Below are 23,931 nucleotides of genomic sequence, written 5' to 3'. Positions count from 1 at the left end.
TAAATCAAAACCTCTGCCTTAAACAATGAGCTATGAGAAGGTTTCTGGATGGTAACCTTCCCCCTCATGGTCCTCCATGAACTCTGGGACACTGATCTGACTGACCACCGGGAACTGGCCTGCAGTAGATACTGTGCCCCACCAATGCTTCCGTCACACTTCTCATCCACACTCTCCCCTTCTTCTTTACCGCTCTTTTATTTCTACTGGGGAGCGATTTATTGACATCAGCCAGGCCTCGGTGGGTGTCCCGGCTTTATGTTCAGCAGCAGGTAGGGTGTCAAGAAAATTCTGGTTCCCTTTTGACTTCACCACCTTCTCAGAAGACTGCAAGTCGCTTGACCGTTCTGAATCTCAAATGCTGCCTCTGAAAAACAAGGATAACAATCGTGGCGAATTCACAGGGCTGACGCGAGGATGAACGCACGCAAAGGGTTCAACACAGAGCCTGGCACAGTGTGAGCGGTCGATAAACAGGAGCTATAATTATCGCCAGCGCCGCGTCCTCCTCAGCTCTTCACCTGGACGTTGGGAGAGCTGCCGCAGGAGCGGAGCAGGCTGCCCTCCGCCACCGCCGCCGGCCCCTGCCCGGTGGGTGCGTGGCCCCGCGGGGGCGCGGGGAGGGTCCCGCGGGCGCGCAGGAACAACTCAGGGCCAGGGTGGAGGGTGGCGCCGGCCGGGCAGGATTGGCATAGGCGGGGGCTGCGCTGTGGGACCCGGGAACCGCGCGCAGGGTTGGCGGCTGGCGCGGGGGTGGGGCCGTGGGCTCACCGAGGCCGGAGGGTCGCGCTGGGTGGGACCCTCCAGGACGCCGCGGCCAGGACCACCCCGAGGAACTTGCGCCCGCGCCGGCTAAGATGGCGCCCCTCCCCGCGCGCGCCCGCCCCCCGCGCGCCCCCGCTCCGGGCGCAGCCCCGCGGCCCGCGCGCTCCTGGGCGGGGGATGTTGTGATGGAGAAGCCGCCGCGGAGCCGGAGTCCCGCAGCCTGAGCCACCTCCGCCACCTGGGCCTGGGGCCTCCCCACGCAGGTAGGAGCTGCCCCGGCCCGGGCCCAGCCCCGGCGGCCAGATCCCGACCCCCAAGCGGCCCGCGGACCTTTTCCATGGCGTCTCGGGTCCCCCAGCCCGGCCCATCCCCGCGGGCAGTGCTTTCTCCCTGCGCATTCCCACTATCTCCGGTCCTTCCTGGTAGATTCCACTTCGGTCTTCACACCGTCCCTCCCCGACCTGTACCTCCTGCCCCTGCGAGATGAATAGGGGGCGAGTATGGGGGACGCGAAGGGAGGGACGGTGGGGGATGGGGCGTGGGGGGAGGGGAGGTCAAGGGCTGGGACGGGGAGGTGCAGCGAGGTAGGCAGAGGCCGCGGGTTTTCCTGCAGTGTCCCAGGCCTGGAATCTGTCAGGCCGCATTCTGTCGCTCTCAGCGACCGAGCAGCGTGCCCTGGGGCCGGCTGTGTCCTCAGCTCGGCCAGGAGGCCTAGCACTCACAGGGCCACTCATTAGGAGCGGTTTTCCCACAGCCAATTCAGAGGTTATTCCGAAGCTATTTTGATTCTGCCTGTGCGTTTTTGCATTCCCAGACCCTCTATCGTAGTTCCAGCTCTCTCCACTCTTCAAAGCCAAAACCTTGTCACACTTGCTGTGTTCATTGCCTCACTTCCCATTCATTCTTAAAGCCGATTTACTGGGTCTTCTGTGTCACTCACCCACTGAAACTGCTCAAGCCAAGGTCACTGGAGACCTCCATGTGGCCAACTCCAGTGGGCACTCTCCTTCGCCTTTCCATAGTATTCATTCAGTGGCGTGTGTCAACTCTTCTTGAAGCATTTTCCTGGTTTCTCTCCTGGCATTGTTGGCTCCTTCTCGATCTCATTTGCTACCTCTTTCCTCTTCTTTTAGATGTTGGCGAGGCTCTTCTTTCTGTCCTGAGCTATCTTCTCTCATTCTGCACTTTCTCCTTGGGCATTTCATTCATTCCCAAGGCTTCATACACACATGCTGATGATCCCCACATTTATATATCTGGCCTAGACCTCTTTCCTGAACTGCAGATTCAATATCCAACTGCCCTCATGATCTCCGCTTGGAAGTCCAACAGGAATTCCAAACCTATAGATCCATGCTGAATTAATTATTTCCCCCGTGTTCCCTCTCTACCCTTCTTCCAAGTCTCTTGTTCCTTTAACGCTCTGAAATGGCTACTTTCTAATCAGTTAGTTACCAAGGCTAGAATCCTGGGCAACAGTCTAGGTTAACCTCTACTTCCTCACCCTCTACATCTAATGTCACCAAGTTCTGTCACATCCACCACCTAAATATTTTTCACATCCATTCATTTCTCTCCATCCCCATTGCTACCAAACTTAATCTAGGTTACAACCCTTTTTCCCCTGGCTGGCTACTCTAATAGCATACCTTCCCTCCTTTTTTTTTTTTTTTTTTTTTTTAAAAAAAAAGTATCCATCTGATCATTTATTCATTCAACAAATGCTATTTGAGCACCTAATATGTACCAGGTATTGTATTGGGCACTGAAAATGTAATTATGAGCCGAATAGACCGGTCCTTGTCCCATGGAGCTGACAATCTATAGGAAGGGGGAATCAGAAAAGAACAAAATTATAGATTTAATAGATATCACGAAGGAAAGGTAGATGGTGCCTTGGGAACACACAAGAGCATAAGCTAAGGTGGTCTTGGGGGTAGGAAGAAAGGGTCAAGGAAGACGTCTCTGAGAACATGACCTTTGAACTGAGATGTAAAGGATGAGTAAGAGTTAGGCTGAGAGGGTAGGGGAAGGAGGTTCTAAGCAGAAGTGAAATCACATGCAAACACCTTGTGGAAAGAGACAATATGATGTTTTTGAGGAATTAAAGAAGGCCAGTGAGGCTGGAGAACAGAGTGCCAAAGCTGGAGAGGAAGGCAGGGGCCAGACCGAGCAGGACAATTGAGACCATGTTATAAATTTTGGTCTAAAGGTCTTTGTTCTTGATGCAGATTGTTGATGGTAGTGAATGTGGAGAGTAGTTCAAATCTAGAAATGTTTTCAGAGAGAAAATTGTCAGTACCTAGGGATCGATTGAATATGGAGAATGATGGAGAAGGTAGTGTCAAGGATGGCTGACACTCCCTACTCAGGATGGTTGATCAGATCATTCCATGAGCCAGTTAGGGGGTGAGCAAGAGAAACATGAGTGGGCATGTTAGTCTGAGAAGCCTTTGAGACATCCAAGTGGAGATGTTGAGTAGAAAGATATGTACATGTCTGGAGCTCAGATGAGGGATCTGATGGAGGGAAAACCATTGGTATATAGATGGTAACTGAGGCTATGGGCATGAATGAATACCTATATTGAATGATAGGTGAGAAAGACAAAAGGGCATAAGGACAACATGGGAAACTCCAGCTGGTAGAGGAAGATGAGCCAGCAAAGGGGTCTAAGAAGCCACCAGATAGAAACTAGAGTGTAGGAAGGACACCAGGAGATGTAGCATGTAGAAGCTATGGATGAAAGTTGGATGAGAGGCCCATGGTGTCAGATGTGCAGAGCGTGCAACCCAGATGAGAACTGAGTGTCTGTTGGATCAGTGACGTAGGGGCCATGTTGACCTTGGTAAGAGCTGCTACTGAGGTGTGTTGGGAGTGAAAGCAAGATCGGAAACGGTTAAGAAGTGAGTGTGAGGTGAGAAAATGCCCGTTGGGGGATGTGCAGAAGAGAGAGAGCAGCAAGTGGCACTGGAGGAGGAGTGTTGGGTCAAAAAAGAGTGTGTGTGTGTGTTTGTTTTAAGTTGGGAGATAGTAGATCCCATTGAGAAGGAGAGATTGATTATATAGAAAAGAAAATGGGGTGCTCGCTTTGGCAGCAAATATACTAAAATTGGAACGATACAGAGAAGATTAGCATGGCCCCTGCGCAAGGATGACACGCAAATTCTTGAAGCGTTCCATATTTAAAAAGAAAAGAAAAGGAAACGGGTAAGCAGTGGTATAAAATTCCTGGAAAGGCATGAAAGGAAGGAACCAAATGGTAGGTGAAGCAGTTGGTTTTAGGAAAGAGGGAAAAGGATAGGTCCTGAAGTCAGCAAGTCTGTATGTTCGAGGACATTCCCCACTGATGGCTTCCATTTCCTCTGTGAATGAGAGTGGGTGGTCATCCTCTGAGAGGGTGGGTGGTGCAGGGGGTGGACAAAGGAGAGTTGTGTTCTTGCCTTAGCTAAAAAGTCCCTTCCTCAGGAAGGTCTTTGCTGATGTCTAGGCTAGAGTAAGCCTCAGGCTGCTCCAGTGTCCTGTTCTTCCCCCATCATATTACTCAGTCATGTATTCAACAAATAGGGAGTGCTTTTAGGTGCCACGTACTAGTCTACATACTGGCATTACATTTTATTGTAACGGCCTGTTCAATGACTATTTCACCACTAGATTGTGAGTTCCACTGGGGAGGAACCATTTCTTTATTATTCCTCATTCTCCCCCATGCCATGCAAAGTGCCTGGCATAAGCTACCAGGTTAGAAGACCCTTGACCTTGAGCAGGATACCACCCCCCCTCCCTCATAGTCTGATATCAGTTTCTTCAGGTCTAGTGGCCTCTCTTAATTTCTGCCCTGAATTCCTTGCCCAACTCCCTGCCTTGAGCCAGAATCCATTCGGCTCTTTCCATCCTTCAAGGAGATCCAGGTATGGATGACCCCAATGAGAGGGGAGAGGTTGGGTCTGGAAGATATTGGGCAGCTGGTCATCCTTTGATCTCAAAGGCAGTGTGATCACTATCACCTCAGAACTTCCCCATTCCTCCCCCAATACTTTCTGCCCTGCTGGCCAGAGATGGACAAGGCTGCCCTGAAGTCAGCCAGGCTCTTTGCCGTCCCAGCCTCACAGTGCATGTGCCCGTCCCAGATCACACTTCCAAGTGCTAAGGAGCTTGGTCCCAGCCTGACCTCTGCAATACCCAGCTCCATACGCCACTGCCTTAGGGAAGCACTCAGCATGAGCTTGCCAGAGTTGCGGCTCTCCCACCTCCTGAAACTCATGGAGATGGCACTCTTGAACAGCATAAGAGCCAGGAAGTCAGTTTAAGTAAACCCCCTTGCTCCTTTTCCCCCTAGGTCTCAGCCCACACCTATCCTGCACCCCAGACCCCTCTTACTTCCTTCTCAGGGACTCTTTGCCATTCTCCAGCACCCTCTGTACACTCCCATTGCCCATCCTCAGCCCGTGGGGCCACACAAGCCTACCTTAGTGTCTCTTTCCAAAGAGTTTCAAGCTTCCCAGTGTCTCTCACCCTGTCTGCCCCACCCATCTTCCCTTCCTTCCACACTGAGGGTCAACTGTGTGGCAGATGCATGGTGGACTCTCATTGTGAGTGGGAAAGTGAAGTTGAGCAAGACGTGGTCTCTGATGTGCTGGTAGGATGCAGTATTGGGTATTGTGAGACACAAAGGAGGGAATGGTCACTTGAGGATGGGGAGAGAGGACTGAACAAGAATAGACTTACTGCCCTTGCTGATTTGGCTCAGTGGATAGAGCGTTGGCCTACAGACTGAAGGGTCTCAGGTTCGATTCCGGTCAAGGGCACATGCCTGGGTTGCAGGCTTGATCCCCAGTAGGGTGTGCAGGAGGCAGCCAATCAATGATTCTCTCTCATTGATGTTTCTGTCTCTCTCCCCCTCTCCCTTCCTCTCTGAAATCAATAAAAATATATTTTAAAAAAAGGAATAGATTTACTGCTTCGGAGCTGTGACCACTGAGCCACGTTTTGAAACATGAAGCAGAGTTTCTCATGAGGGGAGCTAGAATTCCAAGCTGAGGGCAAACAGAGAGCCAGGGCTGTGAGACTGTGGCATGTTCTAGAACCCACCATACTTCACGTGGCTGGAGTGTAAGGTGTGAAGGAGGCAGGGCGGAGGATGTCCAAGAGGTCATCGGGATTGGCTCAGGAGGCTTTTGGTGTCCTGCTAATGAGCACGGATGTTTTATCCTAAAGGCAGGGGTAAGCCATCTTCTTTTTCGAACTGGGGAATTACACAATCCCGTTTCCATTTTTGGAAGATTCCTGTGGTTTTGGGTAGAGGCAGAGCTGTTTATTTTTTCTCATTGCCCAGGTGGAGCCACACGGAGCAGACCAGCAGTTCCACGTGAGGCAGACATAGACAGGAGCCTTTCCCATTTATCTCACAGATGCGTGCATAGCATTGTGCTAGGGTCTGAGGAGCCAGAAGGCACAGAAAGGCGAGCTACGGCTCCTGCCTCAGGATACCACACCTGAGAGATGGCAGAGCCTTGCTCGGCAGCCTAAACACCTCGCTGCAACCTGTGCTTGGAGCTGAGAGCCACACTGAGGTGGCAGAGAACTGGGGCAGAGGGTCAGGGAGTGAAAGGACTTCTTAGCGGGGAACAGAGAGACAGAGAACTCTCAGGAGAGAAATGAAGGAGATGGAACTGTACAGTGGGTGTCAGAGAGAAAGGTGGCGTGTGAGGGGCAGTCAGTGAGGGAGAGTTGTGTTGGGGAAAGGGTCAAGTAGGAAGAGAGAACTCTAAGAGTGTCAGGGAAGTAAGAGTGTCATGGTAGGGGCTGTCAACAAGGGACAGGAAGAGAAAGAATTGGGAAGTGGTTGGTCAGGAGGCATGGACTGTGATGTGGGGGGCTAACAGGGGGCGAGCACTCTGTAGTGGGGGTCAAGGAAGGAGAGTAGCCCAGTAGTCGAAGGTCAGGGAAAATGGGGAGGGTGGACTGGGAGCTTGAGGGTGGGGTCACTGGGGTGATGGGACTGGAAGGAAAGGTAAGTGGAGGTGATCCGTGAATGGCTTGTGAGGAGGGAGGAGGGGTCAGAGGGGTCAGGATACATGGGCTGTCACTCGGCAGAAGGGCAGGCAGAGTTTGGTTGGGGCACCATGAGCACTGGTTGAGACGCAGAAACACAATCAAAGTGTGCTTTCTGAAACTGGCAGTGGAGATGCTAAAAGGAGGCCTGGAGGAGATGGGAGGGCACATTCCAACATTAATTCTGCAGCTGTGTGTTGAGTTCCTCTTCTGTGCCAGGACTGTGTTAGCTCTAGGAATACTGCATTGAAAAAAAAAAAAAAGACAAAATCCTCACAGTATGGAACTGAAATTATTGTCATGAGGAGACAATGAGTTATAAAAAGCAATAATAGCCCTGGTCAGTGTGGTTCAGTGGGTTGGAGCGTGGTCCCCTACACTAGAAGGTGGTGGGTTCCATTCCTGGTCAGGGCACATAGCCAGGTTGCGGAATCAATCCCCCATTGGAGTGCATGTGAGAGGCAACCAATAAATTTGTCGCTCACATCCATGTTTTTTGTTTTTTTTTTCTCTTTCTCCCTTCCTCTCTCTAAAATCAATTTAAAAAATAAAATTAAAAAAGCAGTAATAATAATATCTTGTCAGATGGTGTTAGGTGCTAGGGAAGATTTGGGGATTGCTGAGAGGGGGCATAGTGACCTGCAGTTTTTTTGTGTGTTTTTTAAAAATATGTTTTTATTAATTTTTTTAGAGAGAAAGGAAAGGAGAGGGATAGAGAGATAGAAACATACAGCGGCTACCTTCTGCATGCCACCTACTGGAGACTGAGCCTGCAACCTGGGCATGTGCCCTGACCGGGAATCCAACCGTGACCTTCTGGTTCATAGGTCAACGCTCAACCACTGAGCCATGCCAGCTAGGCAGACCTGCAGTGTTAAGAGTATTCAGAAAGGTCTCACTGAGAAGGTGACATTTGGGCAAAGACCTGAAGGGTTGGAGGGTCCAGTTCAAAGGCTTCTGCTGTGACCCAGGCTTGCGTTAAAGGGGCTGGTGGAGGGACCAGTGCCCGAAGTCAGATACTTTATAGAAAGACTCACCAAAATACATCATCAACTGACCAAAGGGGCCATGAATTGGAGCTGAGGCCCTTCCTTTGTGACCTGCCTTCCTGGCCCTGCCCTGCCCTGTGGGCTGGGTCTGCAGCTCTTTCTTTCCCGACCTCACAGTCCCTATAGGGAGCAGGCTTGGGGGCTGGTTGAGCCCAGTGATGTATGATGATAGGAACGCATCCTGGGGAGCTCAGAGGTGGGACTCTGGATGGCAGTGTGGCAAGAGGAAGGGGGCAGTCAGTGTCCAGTGTTCAGAACACATGAGCCAGGCCCACGCCAGCTGTGTCCCTGGCACAGTGCGCCCCAGTTGGATGAGCTGGGGGTGGGGATGCACAGAGAGCCATTGTGTGAAGGCTCTGCTGTTGGAATTGAGGGAAAGACAGAGGTTGGCTGTGCTCTCTGGGGAAGTCGGGATTTGTGGATGGGGTGGACTTCGGGCCTGGGCCTAGTCTGGGAGAGGGGTGGTGGAGGACAGGAGTTAAGCTCAGCCATGCTTATGGGAGAATAGCTCATACACGGAGCGGTGTGTGCTGGCCTTCTGAGAGTAAGGGAGAGGAGGAGCTGCAGGGCACAGCCCTGGGGCAGAGGCAGGGATGCTGCTATTCTGACCTGGAGACTAACCGTGGTCTTCCCTTTCCCCCCAACCCCCGCCCTGCCCTGCAGGATCTGCCAAGGCCATGTCTGTTCCATCATCACTGAGCCAGTCGGCCATTAACGCCAACAGCCACGGAGGCCCCGCCCTGAGCCTACCCCTGCCCCTGCACGCTGCCCACAACCAGCTGCTCAACGCCAAGCTGCAGGTCACGGCCGTGGGACCCAAAGACCTGCGCAGTGCCATGGGGGAGGGCGGTGGGCCTGAGCCGGGCCCAGCCAATGCTAAGTGGCTAAAGGAGGGCCAGAACCAGCTTCGGCGGGCTGCCACGGCCCACCGTGACCAGAACCGAAATGTGACCTTGACCCTGGCAGAGGAGGCCAGCCAGGAACCTGAAACGGCACCCTTGGGCCCCAAAGGCCTGCTGCACCTGTACTCTGAGCTGGAGCTTTCTGCCCACAATGCGGCCAACCGAGGGCTCCGAGGACCCGACCTGATCATCAGCTCCCAAGATCAGGGGCCAGACGAGGGAGAGGAGAAGGCAGCGGGGGAAGCAGAGGAGGAGGAGGACGAGGACGAGGACGAAGAGGAGGAGGAGGACTTGTCTTCTCCCCCAGGGCTGCCCGAGCCCCTGGAGAGTGTGGAGGAGCCCCCTGCTTCTCAGGCCCTGGTAGACGGCCCCCGGGAGCACAGCAAGAGTGCCAGCCTCCTGTTTGGCATGCGGAACAGTGCAGCCAGTGACGAGGACTCAAGCTGGGCTACCTTATCCCAGGGCAGCCCCTCCTATGGCTCCCCGGAGGACACAGGTACCTTGTGGAGGTTGACACGGGGAATGTGGGAGGGCAAGAGGGCAGAGGGCAGGCTTCTCCAGGCAGAGGCCAAGGCCAGCCTGGGGGTGAGTCCTCGGTCCACAGCAGGCCATGCCCAGGTTTTCCTGAAGGAAGCCATTCCCGCCTCAGAGAGAGCTTGACCACGTTGACCAGTCCATCCGTCATGCACCCGTGACGGACAGTGGAGCAGGTCCGTTTATGGGGCATTTACCAGGTACGGGCCCCGTGCTCAGCTCTGTCGTATTTAACCTTTGCAATGCTGTGAAATCGATACTATTTTGTGCCCATATTACAGATGACAGAAGGAGGCCTGGAGCGATTTAGTAGCTTTCCTAAAATCCCAGGGAGTCTGAGATCACAGTAGAACTGACATCTAAACCAGGTCTGAGTCCAGACCTGAGCTCTGGGCGCTGTGTTAGCCTGCCATCAATGCACACAGCACAAGGAACCAAGGCGCCTTGGGCCAGACTTGGACATGCTTGAGAGGGAGCAGCAGCACATCCACAGAGGTCTATTGTAAAAACGGGGGAGCGTTGTGTGCAACACACTGGGCATTGCAGGGATCCTGTTGTGAATCCTTTGTATCTGGAATAGAATATTTACTAAGTTAGGAAGAATAAATATATACTTCTTTGGGGGTGTGGGGGAGAGTAAGAATAGATATTCAGATTCCAAGGATTGATCATTAAATGTGTCTCTTGGAAGTAAGTTGAGTTTCCACATTTGCTGATTTCACATTTGTGGAGATGCAGACAGAGCTGAGAGCACAGGGCAGAGTTAGTGGGCTGTAGCTACAAGCTGGGCATGTGGAGGATGGGGGTGTAGGTAAAGATTAGAAAAGACTCCCCTGCATCAGGCAGCAGGCACCATACCCAGACTCCAAACTGTGGAACCTTTGCAGGAAGCATGTGGTTCCGATGAGCCAAGGGCAGCACACTGTACCCTTTTAAAACTCTTACTATGGACACTTTCAAACATATACAAAAGCAGAGGGAATAGATACAGGGGTCGTCAAACTTTTTAAACAGGGGGCCAGTTCACTGTCCCTCAGACCGTTGGAGGGCCAGACTATAGTTTAAAAAAAAAACTATGAACAAATTCCTATGCGCACTGCGGGCCTGGGACGAGTTGGCTGCTAAGCAGGACAGGCAGCGGCACCCGGCGGGCCGGATAAATGTCCTCTGCGGGCCGCATGTGGCCCACGGGCCGTAGTTTGAGGATGCCTGGAACACACCTGATTTATCTAGGACCCAGTTTCAACAATTATCAACACCTGCCTAGTCTTGCCACATCTGCACCCCCACCTACTCCTGGGCCGCAGCCTAGGTTATTTTGAAGTAAACATTTCATCCATAAATGTTTGCCTATCCATTGTTTTAAATTTTATCCTCACTCCATATTTTTTTCATTGATTTTTAGAGAGAGTAGAAGGGAGGAAGGAGGCGGCGGGGGGGCGGCGGTCGGGGGGAGAGAGAAACATCAATTGGTTGCCTCCTGCACTGGGCCATGGATTGAACCAGCAACTGAGATATATGCCCTTGACCGGGAACCGAACCCGTCCTGCGGCTGATGCTCCCAGCCGTGGCCAAACTACGGCCCGCGGGCCAGATCCGGCCCGTTCGGCTGTTCTATCCGGCCCTCGGAGCCGAAAGAGCGGAGGGTTCTCTTGCTCTCCCCTCCGCTCCTTTACTTTGAATTTATATTAGTTCACACAAACACTCCATCCATGCTTTTGTTCCGGCTCTCCGGTCCAGTTTAAGAACCCATTGTGGCCCTCGAGTCAAAAAGTTTGCCCACCCCTGCCTAACCACTGAGAAACCGGCCAGGGCAGCGCATACATTTCTAAGAGATGTAACTCTTTTATTTATTTTTAAAATATATTTTTATTGATTTCAGAGAGGAAGGGAGAGATAAAAACATCAATGTTGAGAGAGAATCATTGATCGGCTGCCTTTTGCATGACCCACACTGGGCATTGAGCCTGCAACCTGGGTATGTGCCCTGACCGGGAATCAAACCGTGACCTCCTGGTTCACAGGTTGACTCTCAATCACTGAGCCATGCTGGCCGAGCAAGATAAAACTCTTTTTAAAAATTCACAATACCATTATCAAGTCTACAAAAATGTAGCAATAATCACTTAATATCATCAAATATTCAGTCAATGTTTACTTTTTCCCAGTTGTCTAATAAATGTCCTCCCTGCCTTTTAAAACACTTACTGTTTGAATCAACATCCAAATATTGATATTGACCTTTTGATGATTGATATGTCTCTTTTGATCTATTCATGATCCCTCCACTGCTCTGTCTTCGTTTTTGCCTACCGTTTTTTAATGGAAGCCGCGGTGGTGCTTGCCCTGGTTTTTGCATGGTCGGACTTGCACGTCCTCTCTCTGTGGTGGTGCTGAACGTGTTCCCTTCCCCTGAGGTTGCCAGGAATTGGTAGTGAGTTCTAGAGCCGGGCTCAGACTCAGATTTGAGAGTGTTTTTGCAAGAACATTTTATAGGTGCCATTGAGTCCTTTATCAAAGGCAACGTCTGATTGCCTCTCTCCTCTGTGATGTTGTGAACTCAATGATCATTGCTTGGACCCCCTTTAAAGGGAACAGCTCCTCTTCCAGTCCAGCTCGTTGTTTGTAGGGTTGGGTTTGGGAAAATGTACTCTCAAGGGAGCCATTTCATGTACCTTTTCAAGGGAAACGGAAAACTAGATATTGATGTGAACTATCCCAATTTCTAAATGTTAGCAGTCAATTCTGTTTTTGTTTTTTTTTTTTAAAAAGAAAAACAAAACACCTTGCAGGCCACACAAAATTGCTCTGAGGCTTGCACCCATCTGCAGGTTGCTGGTTTGCAACTTCTGCCCCAAGGGTGGGAGTCAGGCCAAATAATGGAGAGGGCTTGGTTGCTCAGGGATCCTGGGATGGTTACTGTGGTAGCTACACCTATGAACCTTCTGGGAGTAGGAGGATAGAACTGCTGGAGACCTGGGAAGGGTATGTAGGCATGGGCAGTGACCTTAGCAAGGGCATTGGCGTGGCAAGAGGAAGGTCAAGGATCACACTCCAGTGGAGGCTGTGGAAATTGAAGGTAGCCATGTGGGGCTAGCCCAGGGAAGGGCCTACTGTTTTGTGATTGTGTTGCTATAAGCATGAAAGCCACAGAGCAGTTCTAGACTCCTGTAGGAATGGGCTAGAATTGAGCAAAAATTATTTCTCCTTCCCACTTTAGTATCTCCACAAAGTTGTTGATTGATTGCATAAGTGAATGAATGAATGATGAATGAATGAATGCACTCGACTACCTGCGTGGGGTGCATACTCTGTGCCAGGCCTTGTCCTGAAGGCTGGAAATGCAGACTGCAGGGGACAGGTGTTCCTGCCCTCATACACTCCCAGTCTAGTGGGGAGACAGAAGTACAAAGTCAGAATCAGCATGATGCTCTGCGATGGGGCAATGCAGGAGAGGCATCTAACCCTGCCTGTGTGTGGGTTTGGGGTTTGGGGTGGGGTGGGGTGGATTAGTTTTGAAAAGTGACCTTTACACTGATGCCTGAGGGAGGAGTTGGTAATAGCCAGGTGAGGATAGAAGGGAGGGAGGCTGGGCTGGAGAAGATGGGGGGCATGCCCCAAGCAGGGGGAGAGAGAGAGAGGAGAGGGTTAGGGATGGTCAGAGATAAGGCTGAGAGGCAGTGGTTAGGGCCTCCTGACAACACACAAACCTTAGGGGGTGGGGTGGGGAGGATTTGGATTCCATCTTGAGGGCGAGGAGAGGACAATAAAGAGTAATTTCATCAGCTGAGATTTCAGAACAGTCATTCGGGCTGTGATGTGCAGCCCAGATTGGTGGAGACTAGACTAGAGGGAGGCACTGACGCTGTTGCAATGATCCAGGTAAGAAATATGAGTAGTCTGGGTGCTGGTGGTGACTGGGAGGTAGGTAGTGGTTGGAGGAGATGTGCCAGGCTCCAGAAGGGCCTCCCAGATGGTCAGGGCAGGAGAGCGGCCCCTCCAGATCAGATCGGAAGGAAGAAGCTCTTTGAAGCAGGAAGGTACAGACTGACAGGGACAGCAGATGGATTGGTGTGTGTGGCTCAGTCAGAAGATGGAGAGTTCTCCCCGCAATTAGAGAGGTGTATGGCTTTCATGAAGACGTGTGTGGCTGTGGAGGGCATGGCTGCGCTTTGCGCTGATGTTCTTGGAAGGTTTGGCCTTTGAGCCCGGAAGGCGGTGGGAGGTCTCTGTGGAAGAGCAGGCATTTTAATTCCCTAGGGCCTGAGGGTGGGGATGCGGGGCGGGGGGGGGGGGGGGGAAGAGGTGGTTATGGCTGCCTGGAAGGCTGGATGGGCAGCAAGAGCCCCTCCTCACTGGGCCCACCTCATTTGGAAGGTCAGGGTGGTGAGGCACCTGCCCAAATAACTCTCCCCTCAGGTGTGCAGCCACCGTGGTGTAACCACGCCCACTCCCAGCCCCCTGGGCCTGGTTGCTCAGCAGCCTGGGTCTAGGGACTGACTGCCTGTCCCTCAGTGCTGCCTCTTGGACCAGTCAGGATTCCTGGTCTCCCTGGTAACGCGAAGCACGTCAGCAGACTGGGCGCTCCCAGCCGGTCCTGGTGCTGCGGTTGCCGAGGAGACGCTGCAGCCTAGCTGGGCCCTGGCAGGTGAGGGGGGTTGGTACTGGGAAGCCCCAAGCCCAGCCTCAAGCTTAGTGGAGCCCATGCCCTCAAGGCCCACTCTCAGACTCAAACTGTTGGGCAGGCTCTGGGGAGGGGGGGCATCCCTGGGAGCCTTGAAGCCACACCCTGATTGTGTTGAGCTCCAGGCTTGCAGGGCCCCAGGGGGCTGGGGTATTCCCAAGGGCTGAGCCTCCGTGTCCCTAAGACAGGGCGTGACTGTGGCACTGATGTGATCACTGTGGGATGGGGTGGGATGGAGATTTGGGATTGGGGGAGGGGAGCCAGGATTGGAAAGAAAAGATGTGAGGAAAAGGGCTGGGGTCTCCTGAGCACCCTCCCTTCTCACCCCAAAGAGGTCCCCTCCCCTGGTGGTCCTGGCCCCTCCCTAGTGAGCTCCAGGCGGAGGAGGATCTTGCCTGGCAAGCACTCTGCCCTGGTGAGAAGGGGGCGGGATGAGCTTTTCTCTGCAGCCCAGCACCAGGCTGTGAGCCCAGCTGGCTGGGCTGGAGGGGCTGTGAGGAGGGAGGGTGCAGGCAGGAGGGGCTGGGAACGAGCGCCATGTTCTCCCAGGACTTTTTCCTGGCCATCATCCTGCAGGACAGCAGCCCAGGTGAGGGAGGGCAGGGGGCTGGGCATGATGTGGGGTGGGGCTGGCAGGGAGGGCAGAGGCGGAGGAAGCATGAGCTGGGCCATAGGGCTGGAGTGGTGGTGTCAGCGGGGATGGGGGGAAGGGAGGGGGAGAATGTACCGGTATGTCACAGGTGTGTGGTGTGTGAGCATGTGCACAGAACGTTAGCCTGCATCTGTAAGGGTCCGGGTGCGAGGTCTGCAGTGTCTGCATACACATGGCAGAGGTTGACATACGTTGTATGAGAGTGCATTAAAAATGTGGTACCTGTACATGTGTTGAAGGTCATTGTAGGTGAGGTTTCTGTACTTATGCGTGGCCGGGTTGGTTTATATACATATATACCTACCTATGTGTGTGCACACCTCGCCTCTGTACATGGTGTCTGCATTAGTATATGCCTAGAGTTGGTGTGTGTGTTTGCCCATTTTCTGTGTGTACATACCCTTGTGTTTGTGGTGGCTGCACAGGTGTGGAGTAGGGCTTGTGTGTCTGTGTGCACATGTGTGTGCAGGAGCTGGTAAGCGTGTGCACCTGAGATACGGAGCTGTATGACAGGAGGGCACCTAAGCTCCCTCCCTTCTCTCTGCTCTCCTCCTTCCCCCAGTATGGCCTCATTAGCCAGGAGCAGGGCCCAGGAGGAGACCTGAGCCATGTTCCCTGCTGGGGTCCCCCCTGTGGTGACTCCAGACTGCAGGCTCTGGGAGGAACCATGTTGTACTGCAGCCCTCCCCCCACCCCTTCTTGCCCACCATGGGGTCTTAAGGAGGGGACTGGACATAAGCACCGCTGCCTGCTTGTTGGGTGGGCAGACTCTCACCAAGGCCCCACCTCGCAGATTCCTTCTGGAACCCCAACGCCTTCGAGACGGATTCCGACCTGCCGGCTGGATGGATGAGAGTTCAGGACACCTCAGGGACCTACTACTGGCACATCCCGACGGGGACCACCCAGTGGGAACCCCCTGGCCGGGCCTCCCCCTCCCAGGGGAGCAGCCCCCGAGAGGAGTCCCAGGTGAGGCTTACAGGCCTGTTGTATTTGGGGTGCAGGGGTGGTGCCTCTGGAGCAAGACGAGCCACCCACTCACTGCTGCTGCCCCCTCCTAGCTCACCTGGACAGGCTTTGCCCACGGAGAAGGCTTTGAGGATGGAGAATTTTGGAAGGTGAGTGGGGGACCTGTTTCACAAAGGGGGCTCTGCAGAAGGGGCATGATTTTGGTCCTGATTCCTCTCTCCCCTCCCCAAGGAGGAACCCAGTGAGGAGGCCCCAATGGATCTGGGATTGAAGGACCCTGAGGAGGGGACACTGCCCTTCCCGGCTCAGAGCCTTAGGTGAGTGGGAAGGCACGAAGCAGTGGGATGGATGTATTGGGAAGGAGCCTTGGGACAGCTCCATGTTTGGAGCCTGTACCAAGTGTTACCCATCTGCCTCCAGCCCAGAGCCATTGCCCCAAGAGGAGGAGAAGCTGCCCCAAAGGAATGCCAACCCAGGGACCAAGGTTTGTTCAAGACCAATGCCCGTTCCCCAGGCTGGGGCCCTTCTGTGTGCAGGAGAGCGCCTCGTGTCATGTCCTGGGGGGCACCTCTGGTCTCAGTACAGCTCCCCAGGTCCTGAGTTAGGAGCTCTTCCAGTTTCCACACCGACCCCTGTGTCTGAGCTGCAGGACCTTCAGCTTTCATTCGGCCAGCCCAGTGGTCTGACGGGGCCCTGCCGGCTTGTACTAGCAGGGTCTCTTCTGAGACCACCACCCCTCGCACCAACTATCTCTTATTTGGGGAGCTTCTGAGTCTTAGCTTAGAACACCCACCACCACCTTCCGAGTTAGGGACTCCTCTGGTCTCAGCAGAACCCCTGTGTCCTGTGTTGGGGGCTCCTCCAGTTCCAACTAAGACCCTCTACCTCCACCCCTTCTTCTGTGTTTGGCAGTGTTTTGCCGTGCGCTCCCTAGGCTGGGTGGAGATGACTGAGGAGGAGCTGGCCCCAGGTCGCAGCAGCGTGGCTGTCAACAATTGCATCCGGCAGCTCTGCTACCACAAAAACAATCTGCACGACCCCATGTCTGGGGGTTGGGGGGAGGTGAGGGCCTGGCTGGTGGGGTGTGGTGCTGTGGAAAAGTGAAGGGAACTGTGAGAGATGGGAGAGCTGAGCTGCCCAGGTGGGGATAGGGTGTGTGTGTGTGTGTGTGTGGGGACCTATCCCAGGTGACGGCTTGTGAGATGGATGCGTGACCTCACCTTGGGGCCTTGGGAGATGGTTGTGTAACCTGGGGGTGGGGGGCAGGGGGAGGATGATAAAAGGAGTAAGCGATGATGGGTGAGACCTCTACTCTAGTGTGGCCTGCAGGGTGGGTGGTCTGACACCCAAGTAAGGGTCCCAGAGCCATGGCTGACCTCCTCTGAGCTGGAGGTGGCAGCGGGGACCCCAAGAAGTGCCTGCATCCTGGGCCTGCAGGGAAAGGACCTGCTGCTGCAGCTGGAGGAGGAGACGCTGAAGCTGGTGGAGCCGCAGAGCCAGGCCCTGCTGCACGCCCAGCCCATCGTCAGCATTCGAGTGTGGGGCGTCGGGCGGGACAGTGGAAGGTGGGCGCAGGGCCTGGGGTCTCAGGGTGGGGGCTAACCAGCAGCTAGAGCGGGCCCTCCTCCCTAACTCTGTTCTTTGCCTCTCTTGTGCTGCCGGACCCAGAGAGAGGTACTATGCCTGTTTACCTCCTCCCTCCTCCCACACCCAGACCAATGCCTCAATGCCTCGAAGCACCCAAGTTCCCCTATTCTGCCCTGCCCCTTCATGCCCGCTGTGCTCGCCCATGCTCCCTCACCTCGGCATGCTTGCCTGTCTACCCTCCAGCCAGAAGGCAGTGCCCACAGGACACCATCTGAGGGCAGAAGCCCTGGAGGAGGGTGTGGGTGTGGTGGGGACAGGCTCGGCATTGGATGGCACTGGGAGACACTGAGGTGCCCCTCCCCCAACAGGGACTTTGCCTATGTAGCTCGTGATAAGCTGACCCAGATGCTCAAGTGCCACGTGTTTCGCTGTGAGGCACCCGCCAAGAACATCGCCACCAGCCTTCATGAGATCTGCTCTAAGGCACGACCTGTCTGCTCCCTGGATTAGCTGCCACCTTCGCTCTACAAGAGTGGGGGTGGGGTCACGGAGTGGGGGTGGGGGGCTTTAGGGCTAGGAAGCCCTAACAGGCCGTCCTTCGCTCCTCCCTTCCTCTCCTCCCTTCCTCAGATCATGGCGGAACGGCGAAATGCCCGCTGCTTGGTAAATGGACTCTCCCTGGACCACTCTAAGCTTGTGGATGTCCCTTTCCAAGGTCAGTGTCACAACCCCTCCACGTCTAGCATCAACCACTGGACAGACACAATAGAAAAAAATGGCTGCTAAATTCTTTGGGTCAAATGAGTGGAGGGACTTTGGTTAAAGAGAGGAAGTGGGAAAGGGTGGAGGTAGGGCCTTGGCTGGAATGTCCAGCTCATGCCCGCATGGTGAGGACTGGGAGTGAGCAAGATCTGCCACCACAACTGAGCTTCCTCTTCTTTCCTGCAGTGGAATTCCCAGCGCCTAAGAATGAGTTGGTACAAAAGTTCCAAGTCTATTACCTGGGGAATGTGCCTGTTGCTAAACCTGTTGGTATGTATGTTCTCCTTCACCCAGGGACCACCACCTTGATCCCAAAGCTCTGGCCCCCCTCTGCCTTCCAACGCCTCTTTTCCCAGACCTTCCTCATGCATGACGTCACCCATCCTTCAAAATGCATCCCACCTGCGGTACCTCTGTCCCAGCTGCACTGTGTCCTGCCTGTCACAGCAGTTGGCATGCCTTCACTGAGTGTGAACCAGTGAACCAGGCACACAGGGAGACCCACTCTTGAATCCTACAGAAAAGCTTTGATTGGGTTGGGAGGCAGGTCTTTCTGATTAGAGACACCAGGCAGCAGCTGGGAGCTGGATTTGGTATTACAGCACCAGCTATGGGCCTTTGCAGAGGCAGTGAGCATATTTGTCACATGCTTTATTGCTTGTAAATTACTTCCTTATATGTCATTTAATTCTTGATTAAATTCTGATATCTCCATTTTATAGATAAGGAAATTGAAGGTAGGCTATCTGGTTTACTCTTATATTTCCAGTTCATTCACTAAGCAAATAATACCTATGAAGCCTACTACCATGTGCCAGACCCTGGGAAAACAATGGCCATAGTCCTGCTTTCATGAAGGTTATAGTAGGAAAAAACAGGAACTGGTAAAATAATCACGGAAATAAATATGTAATTACAAGTTGAGTCATTCGTTGAAAGAATGTAGCAAGGTGCTATGAAACTACATAATAGGGAAACCTCATTTAGTCCAGGGAGTCAGAAAGGACTTATTTGGGAAAGTGACATTTGAACTGAGATCAGAAAATGAAGAGGAGCTGATGTAAAGTGGGATGGAGGTGGGGAAGATCCTTCCAGTCATTTGAGTACCCAGAGCAGAAGGCACTTTGGTGCTTCAAAGGCACTGAGAGAAGGACAGTGGTGCCAGATGAGGCTGGGAGCTGGACAGTGGACAGACTGTGTGTGCAATCTCACAGGCCATGTTAGCGATTTGTTCTTCATCCTAAGAGCAGCAAGGGGCTCTGGAGGAGTTTTCAGGAGAGCTCTTGACATGATCAGATTTGAATTTTGTAAAGCTTACTTTGTTATTCCATACATGGGGAATATTCAGTGGTGGAGGTGGATGTAGAGAACTCAGGAGACCTTGCAGTAGTGGTTGCCAGTATGGGGAATAACTTGGACTCTGAAGGAACTGAGAAGGAGTGTATTGACTCAAGAGATATTTAGACAGATGACAAATCAGAGAGGGAGAGATTTAGACAATTGAAATCAGTAGGCCTTGGTGATTAATGTGAGGTGTGGGGGCAGAGGCATTAAAGGATGACTCCTGGCTTCCTGGCTTTTGTAGAGTGGTGCCCTCCAACATTTAATGGATAGTGGAGGAAGGTGAAACTGCCAAGGATAGTGAGAGCAGGAGAGAGTTCAGAGGGAAAAAAGACTGCTTCACAGAGTGGTTGGGTGTCACGTCGAAAGACACTTTGGAAGAACTCAACAAAGCTTGGTGAATAAGTAAACAGACAAACGAATGTATGAATGAATGAGACTTGCCTCAGATGACATAGCCAGGGGAAGGTGGTCCTAGGACTCAACCTGGTCACCTTCAGTTCTTTCCTCTTCCCCTCCAACCATGCTGACTGTAATGACCAGCACCTTACATTCAGCGAGGGCACCCCTCTTAGGAAGGATAGGGATTGAGCTGGAGTTGCAGAGGAGTGGCTGTTCTGGTTGGATCCAATAGCACTGCTGCAGACATGGATTTGGAGGTGGAAAAGGATGCTGAGGAAGCAGAAAGGAGGTGCTTGACCCCTACACATTCCCTCTCATTTCCTCTCCCTCCCACCCTCAGCTTCTAAGCCCTTGTTGCCTCTTCCAGTTATTACCCCCACTCCCATATCCACCTGACACAGGTTCTCACTGCACTGAATCATCTGTCTGCAACCCTTGATGGCCATTAGCTCAATGTGCCTGCTCTGTTGAAGCCAGGTCATTCACACCAGTACTCTCTAAGCTCACTTCTTGCTTTAGTTTCTGCTCCCTTTTTGAACTCTGGGAGTTTATTTATTTATTTAAAATATATTTTTATTTATTTCAAAGAGGAAGGGAGAGAGATAAAAACATAAATGGTGAGAGAGAATCATTGGTCGGCTGCCTCCTGCATGTCCCCTACTGGGGATTGAGCACACAATCCAGGCATGTGTCCTGACCGGGAATCAAACTGTGACCTCCTGCTTCATAGGCCAACATTCAACCACTGAGCAACACCTGCTAGGCTGAACCTCTGGGAGTTTAACATTGGCTCCTGCTGAAGCTGCAATATTCATTCACTCAACAAATGACTACTGACTGCCTGGTTTGTGCCAGATACTATTGTGGGTTCTTGGTATACATTAATAAGCAAAACTGACAAAGATTCTTGCCTTCAGGTAGCTGACACTCTAGCCAGGAGAGACAGACAATAAAATAAGTTATGTAGTATGTTGGAAGGCAACACCTAATATGAAAAGAATGCACATCAGGATGAGGGGGATGGGAGTGTGGGGCTAGCAGTTAGGGTGTAGGTTTCAGCTCTGAATTGTTACCAACTCAGGATTTTTCCAGGCCCATTCTTCCACTGCTTTCCCCTTCCCTCCACGCTGGTCCTCCCCACACTCTGAGGCCAGGACCCACCCTCACAGCCCCATCTGCTTTCCCCCACCAGAGGATATGCTTTTTATTAATTTTAGAGAGAGGAAGGGAGAGAGAGAAACAAACACACCAATTGGTTGCCCCCTCCCCACTCCCCAAAACGTGCCCCGACCAGGAATTGAACCTACAGCCTAGGTATGTGTCCCAACAGGGAATCAAAACCGTAACCTTTTGGTGTATGGGACAATGTTCCAACCAACTGAGACACACTGGCCAGGGCCTCATCTGCTTCTTAAGCAGTTTGATTTCAGTGTCGTATCCGCAACTCATGATCTTTGAGACTCTATTGACTGAGCTTAATGTCATACACATCACAGCTCTCTGCAGTCTGACCTGGCCCACCCACTCCTGCTTGCATTGACACCCTTCTGTGGACTCCTGGGTTGCTTGGTTATACCAGTTTGGGTGCATTGGCCCATGCTGCCTTGAGGGTGACTTGCTCATGCATCTGGAAATCCTTCAGTAGATAAGCCCTGTGCTAGGATTGGCAACATAGAGATGAATGAAACTTGGTTTCTGTCCTTGAGATGGCCAGCCCACTGTAGGAAAGGTTTTAAGCAGTATTAGATGTTTTGCTAAGAGTTGACCCAGCAACACCCTCTCTCTGCCTGCAGCAGGGAAGGCTTCCTAGGTGGGGTGTGGGTGAACCTGAAAGATGAGAATCAGGAGTTTCTCAGGCAGTCAAAGGGGGAAGGTGCACTCCAGACCGAGGCCTTACCCTCAGTAACATTCTGTGTCCCTCGAGGGTATCCTCTTTCATTTTTGTATTCCCCACCTGCCTCCAGGGCATTTGCCCAGATGCGATGTTAATAAATGTTCCATAAGTCATCTGAAGCTCAGGGAGCAGTAAAATAGGAGGCTTGACAGCTCAGATGAGGCCAGGTTTTAGAGGCCTACTGTGCTTGGGAGTTTGGCCCTGATCCAGCCAGAGGTAAGATGAGCAAGGCCAACATGAGGGAGGACTGTGGAGGAAGACATTTTTCCTCTGCCCTAAGAGGGCCCATGTGGTCTGTTTCTGGTGGGAGCTCAGAGGGTCCGAGGGACCACAGAGGCGTGTGCTTTTGTGTGGGATGCTTTTGCATTGGATGCTTTTGTGATGGCACTATTCACCACTGCAGGGGTGAAGACACGTAGGTCACACAGCCAGTCCTGAGCGGTGCAGGGACTGGAACCCATGCCTCCACCACGCCACGTGCTGCTGCCTGGGTTCTCACTGAGTGCCAGCAGAAGTGGAAGAAACCATTGTGTTTCAAGGAAAAGCTGGTTGATCTAATAAAAGCCAGGGACCTTGGGTTCCTTGGCCTTTGGGCACATTATAGAAATTATTAAGCACAACTAAGATTTTGACACCCCATCCCTCCATGTGACCTAAGGTTTATTTCCTGATTTCTATGAGCTTCCTTATCTATAAAAGGATCTATTGTGAGACTGTTGAAAGGCACTTGATTTAACACAGTGTGACACAAGAGTAAACATTTCCTTAAATGGGTATCTTTAATAAAACAAAAGCTTGGGTCTTGGGAGAGGACTGGCCTTGAGGGGCTGATTTTGGAGTCAATGTTGTGTGAAGCACAAGGTCTGAATGTGGGTGAGTCAGATGTGGTCAGAGCTCCAGGGGGTCAATGGGTTTAGGAGGCTGGGTTCTCCTCTGAGTGCAAGCAGAAGAGGGAGAATAGTGAAGAAAACCAAGCCTAGGATTTAGGATGGAGAAACCAGACAAGAGGCAGGTCACTGAAGCCCAGGAGGAAAGCACTGAGGCAGGGCCGCCTGGGCAGCACCATGGGGGCTGTAGGCTGGTGAAGTGGGGATGGAGCAAAGGCCCTGGGTTTGACTGGGCAGAGCTGGAAAGTCTAGGGTAGATCCGGGGTGTCCTCTTCCAACCTCCAGTGGTGCCATGTGTGTGTCTGTATCTTCTAGGGGTAGATGTAATAAATGGGGCCCTGGAGTCCGTCCTGTCCTCCAGTAGCCGGGAGCAGTGGACCCCAAGTCACGTCAGCGTGGCCCCTGCCACCCTCACCATCTTGCATCAGCAGGTAAAGACCTGGGATGGGAGGTGTGGCAGTGCTTTGCCGTGGAGGGGAGACTGGGGGGTGAGGGCAAGAGCTGCCAATGAGATGCATGTGCCTGTGGAACAGAGTCTGGCTGTTCCTTACTAACTGGGGCCCCTCCCTCCAGACGGAGGCAGTGCTGGGAGAGTGTCGGGTGCGCTTCCTCTCCTTCCTGGCGGTGGGCAGAGATGTCCACACGTTCGCATTCATCATGGCTGCCGGCCCAGCCTCCTTCTGCTGCCACATGTTCTGGTGCGAGCCTAATGCCGCCAGCCTCTCTGAAGCTGTGCAGGCTGCGTGCATGGTAAGTGGGTAGGATGGTGGGGTGGTGACCCCCCCAGCCCCCGCCCCGGCGAGGCAGGCTGGAGAATGACTGCCCCACCTGTCTCTCTGCAGCTCCGCTACCAGAAGTGTCTGGATGCCCGCTCCCAGGCCTCCACCTCCTGCCTCCCTGCACCCCCTGCTGAGTCCGTTGCCCGGCGTGTAGGGTGGACTGTCCGCAGGGGTGTCCAGTCCCTGTGGGGCTCCCTCAAGCCCAAACGCCTGGGGGCCCACACCCCCTGAAGCCCTCAGTTCTTCCTCCACCTGCTTGCATTAGGCCCCAGGGAACTCAAGGGTATGGGGCAGGGAGGGGCCCTAGAGGCTATTCTTAGGCCTCAGCCCCACTCCCCTCCCAAACTGCCCCTTCTCTGTAGCTGGGTTCCCAGCCTAGGGGCTGGGGAGGGAGACATCTAATCCCTTCAAGGAAGTGACAATACTGGATTGATAAGAGGAACAGGAAGCAAAGCCAGCCCCGTCTTCTCCATCCCCACATTTCAGGTGGAGCAGGAGGAATGCCAAGCCAGGCCCCATCTTTGTGGGGTCCAGCAGGGGCTGAAGTAGGGGACCAGTCCAGACATGGACCCCCTCCCCTCTGCTCCATGGCACCTCTGCTGTACTGATATCACTAATAAAGTCTGTCTGCCCTGCTGAGCTGTGTCACTTCCTGTGCCCGCACCACACC

General features: G+C 53.0%; 1 protein-coding gene across 5 annotated transcripts; it reads left to right on the top strand.

The window, feature by feature from the left end:
* Window positions 1–453: 453 nt before the first annotated feature.
* APBB1 (amyloid beta precursor protein binding family B member 1) lies at window positions 454–23,899 on the top strand (the record flags this gene model as incomplete). 5 transcript variants are annotated; one of them, XM_080642416.1, is made up of 14 exons in its annotated part: window positions 454–591; window positions 8,532–9,266; window positions 15,434–15,609; window positions 15,702–15,758; window positions 15,841–15,926; window positions 16,030–16,093; window positions 16,522–16,671; window positions 17,047–17,174; window positions 17,565–17,679; window positions 17,827–17,911; window positions 18,145–18,228; window positions 22,798–22,913; window positions 23,056–23,232; window positions 23,325–23,898. In XM_080642416.1, 13 exons carry the CDS (start codon window positions 8,546–8,548, stop codon window positions 23,490–23,492), a joined length of 2,127 nt encoding a protein of 708 aa, XP_080498542.1. In that variant the 3' UTR covers window positions 23,493–23,898. The 5 variants fall into 5 exon arrangements, with proteins under 5 accessions (XP_080498542.1, XP_080498541.1, XP_080498544.1 ...); XM_080642415.1 differs by lacking the exon at window positions 454–591 and adding an exon at window positions 689–1,028; XM_080642418.1 differs by lacking the exons at window positions 454–591; window positions 8,532–9,266 and adding exons at window positions 13,202–13,344; window positions 13,724–13,952 and having other exon boundaries at window positions 15,420–15,609.
* Window positions 23,900–23,931: the final 32 nt, after the last annotated feature.

This window comes from Plecotus auritus (assembly GCF_963455305.1).
Source record: "Plecotus auritus genome assembly, chromosome: 9".
Taxonomy (NCBI): Eukaryota; Metazoa; Chordata; class Mammalia; order Chiroptera; family Vespertilionidae; genus Plecotus; species Plecotus auritus.
Note: the sequence above shows the minus strand (reverse complement) of the source record. Positions and strands in the feature narration are given on the sequence as shown.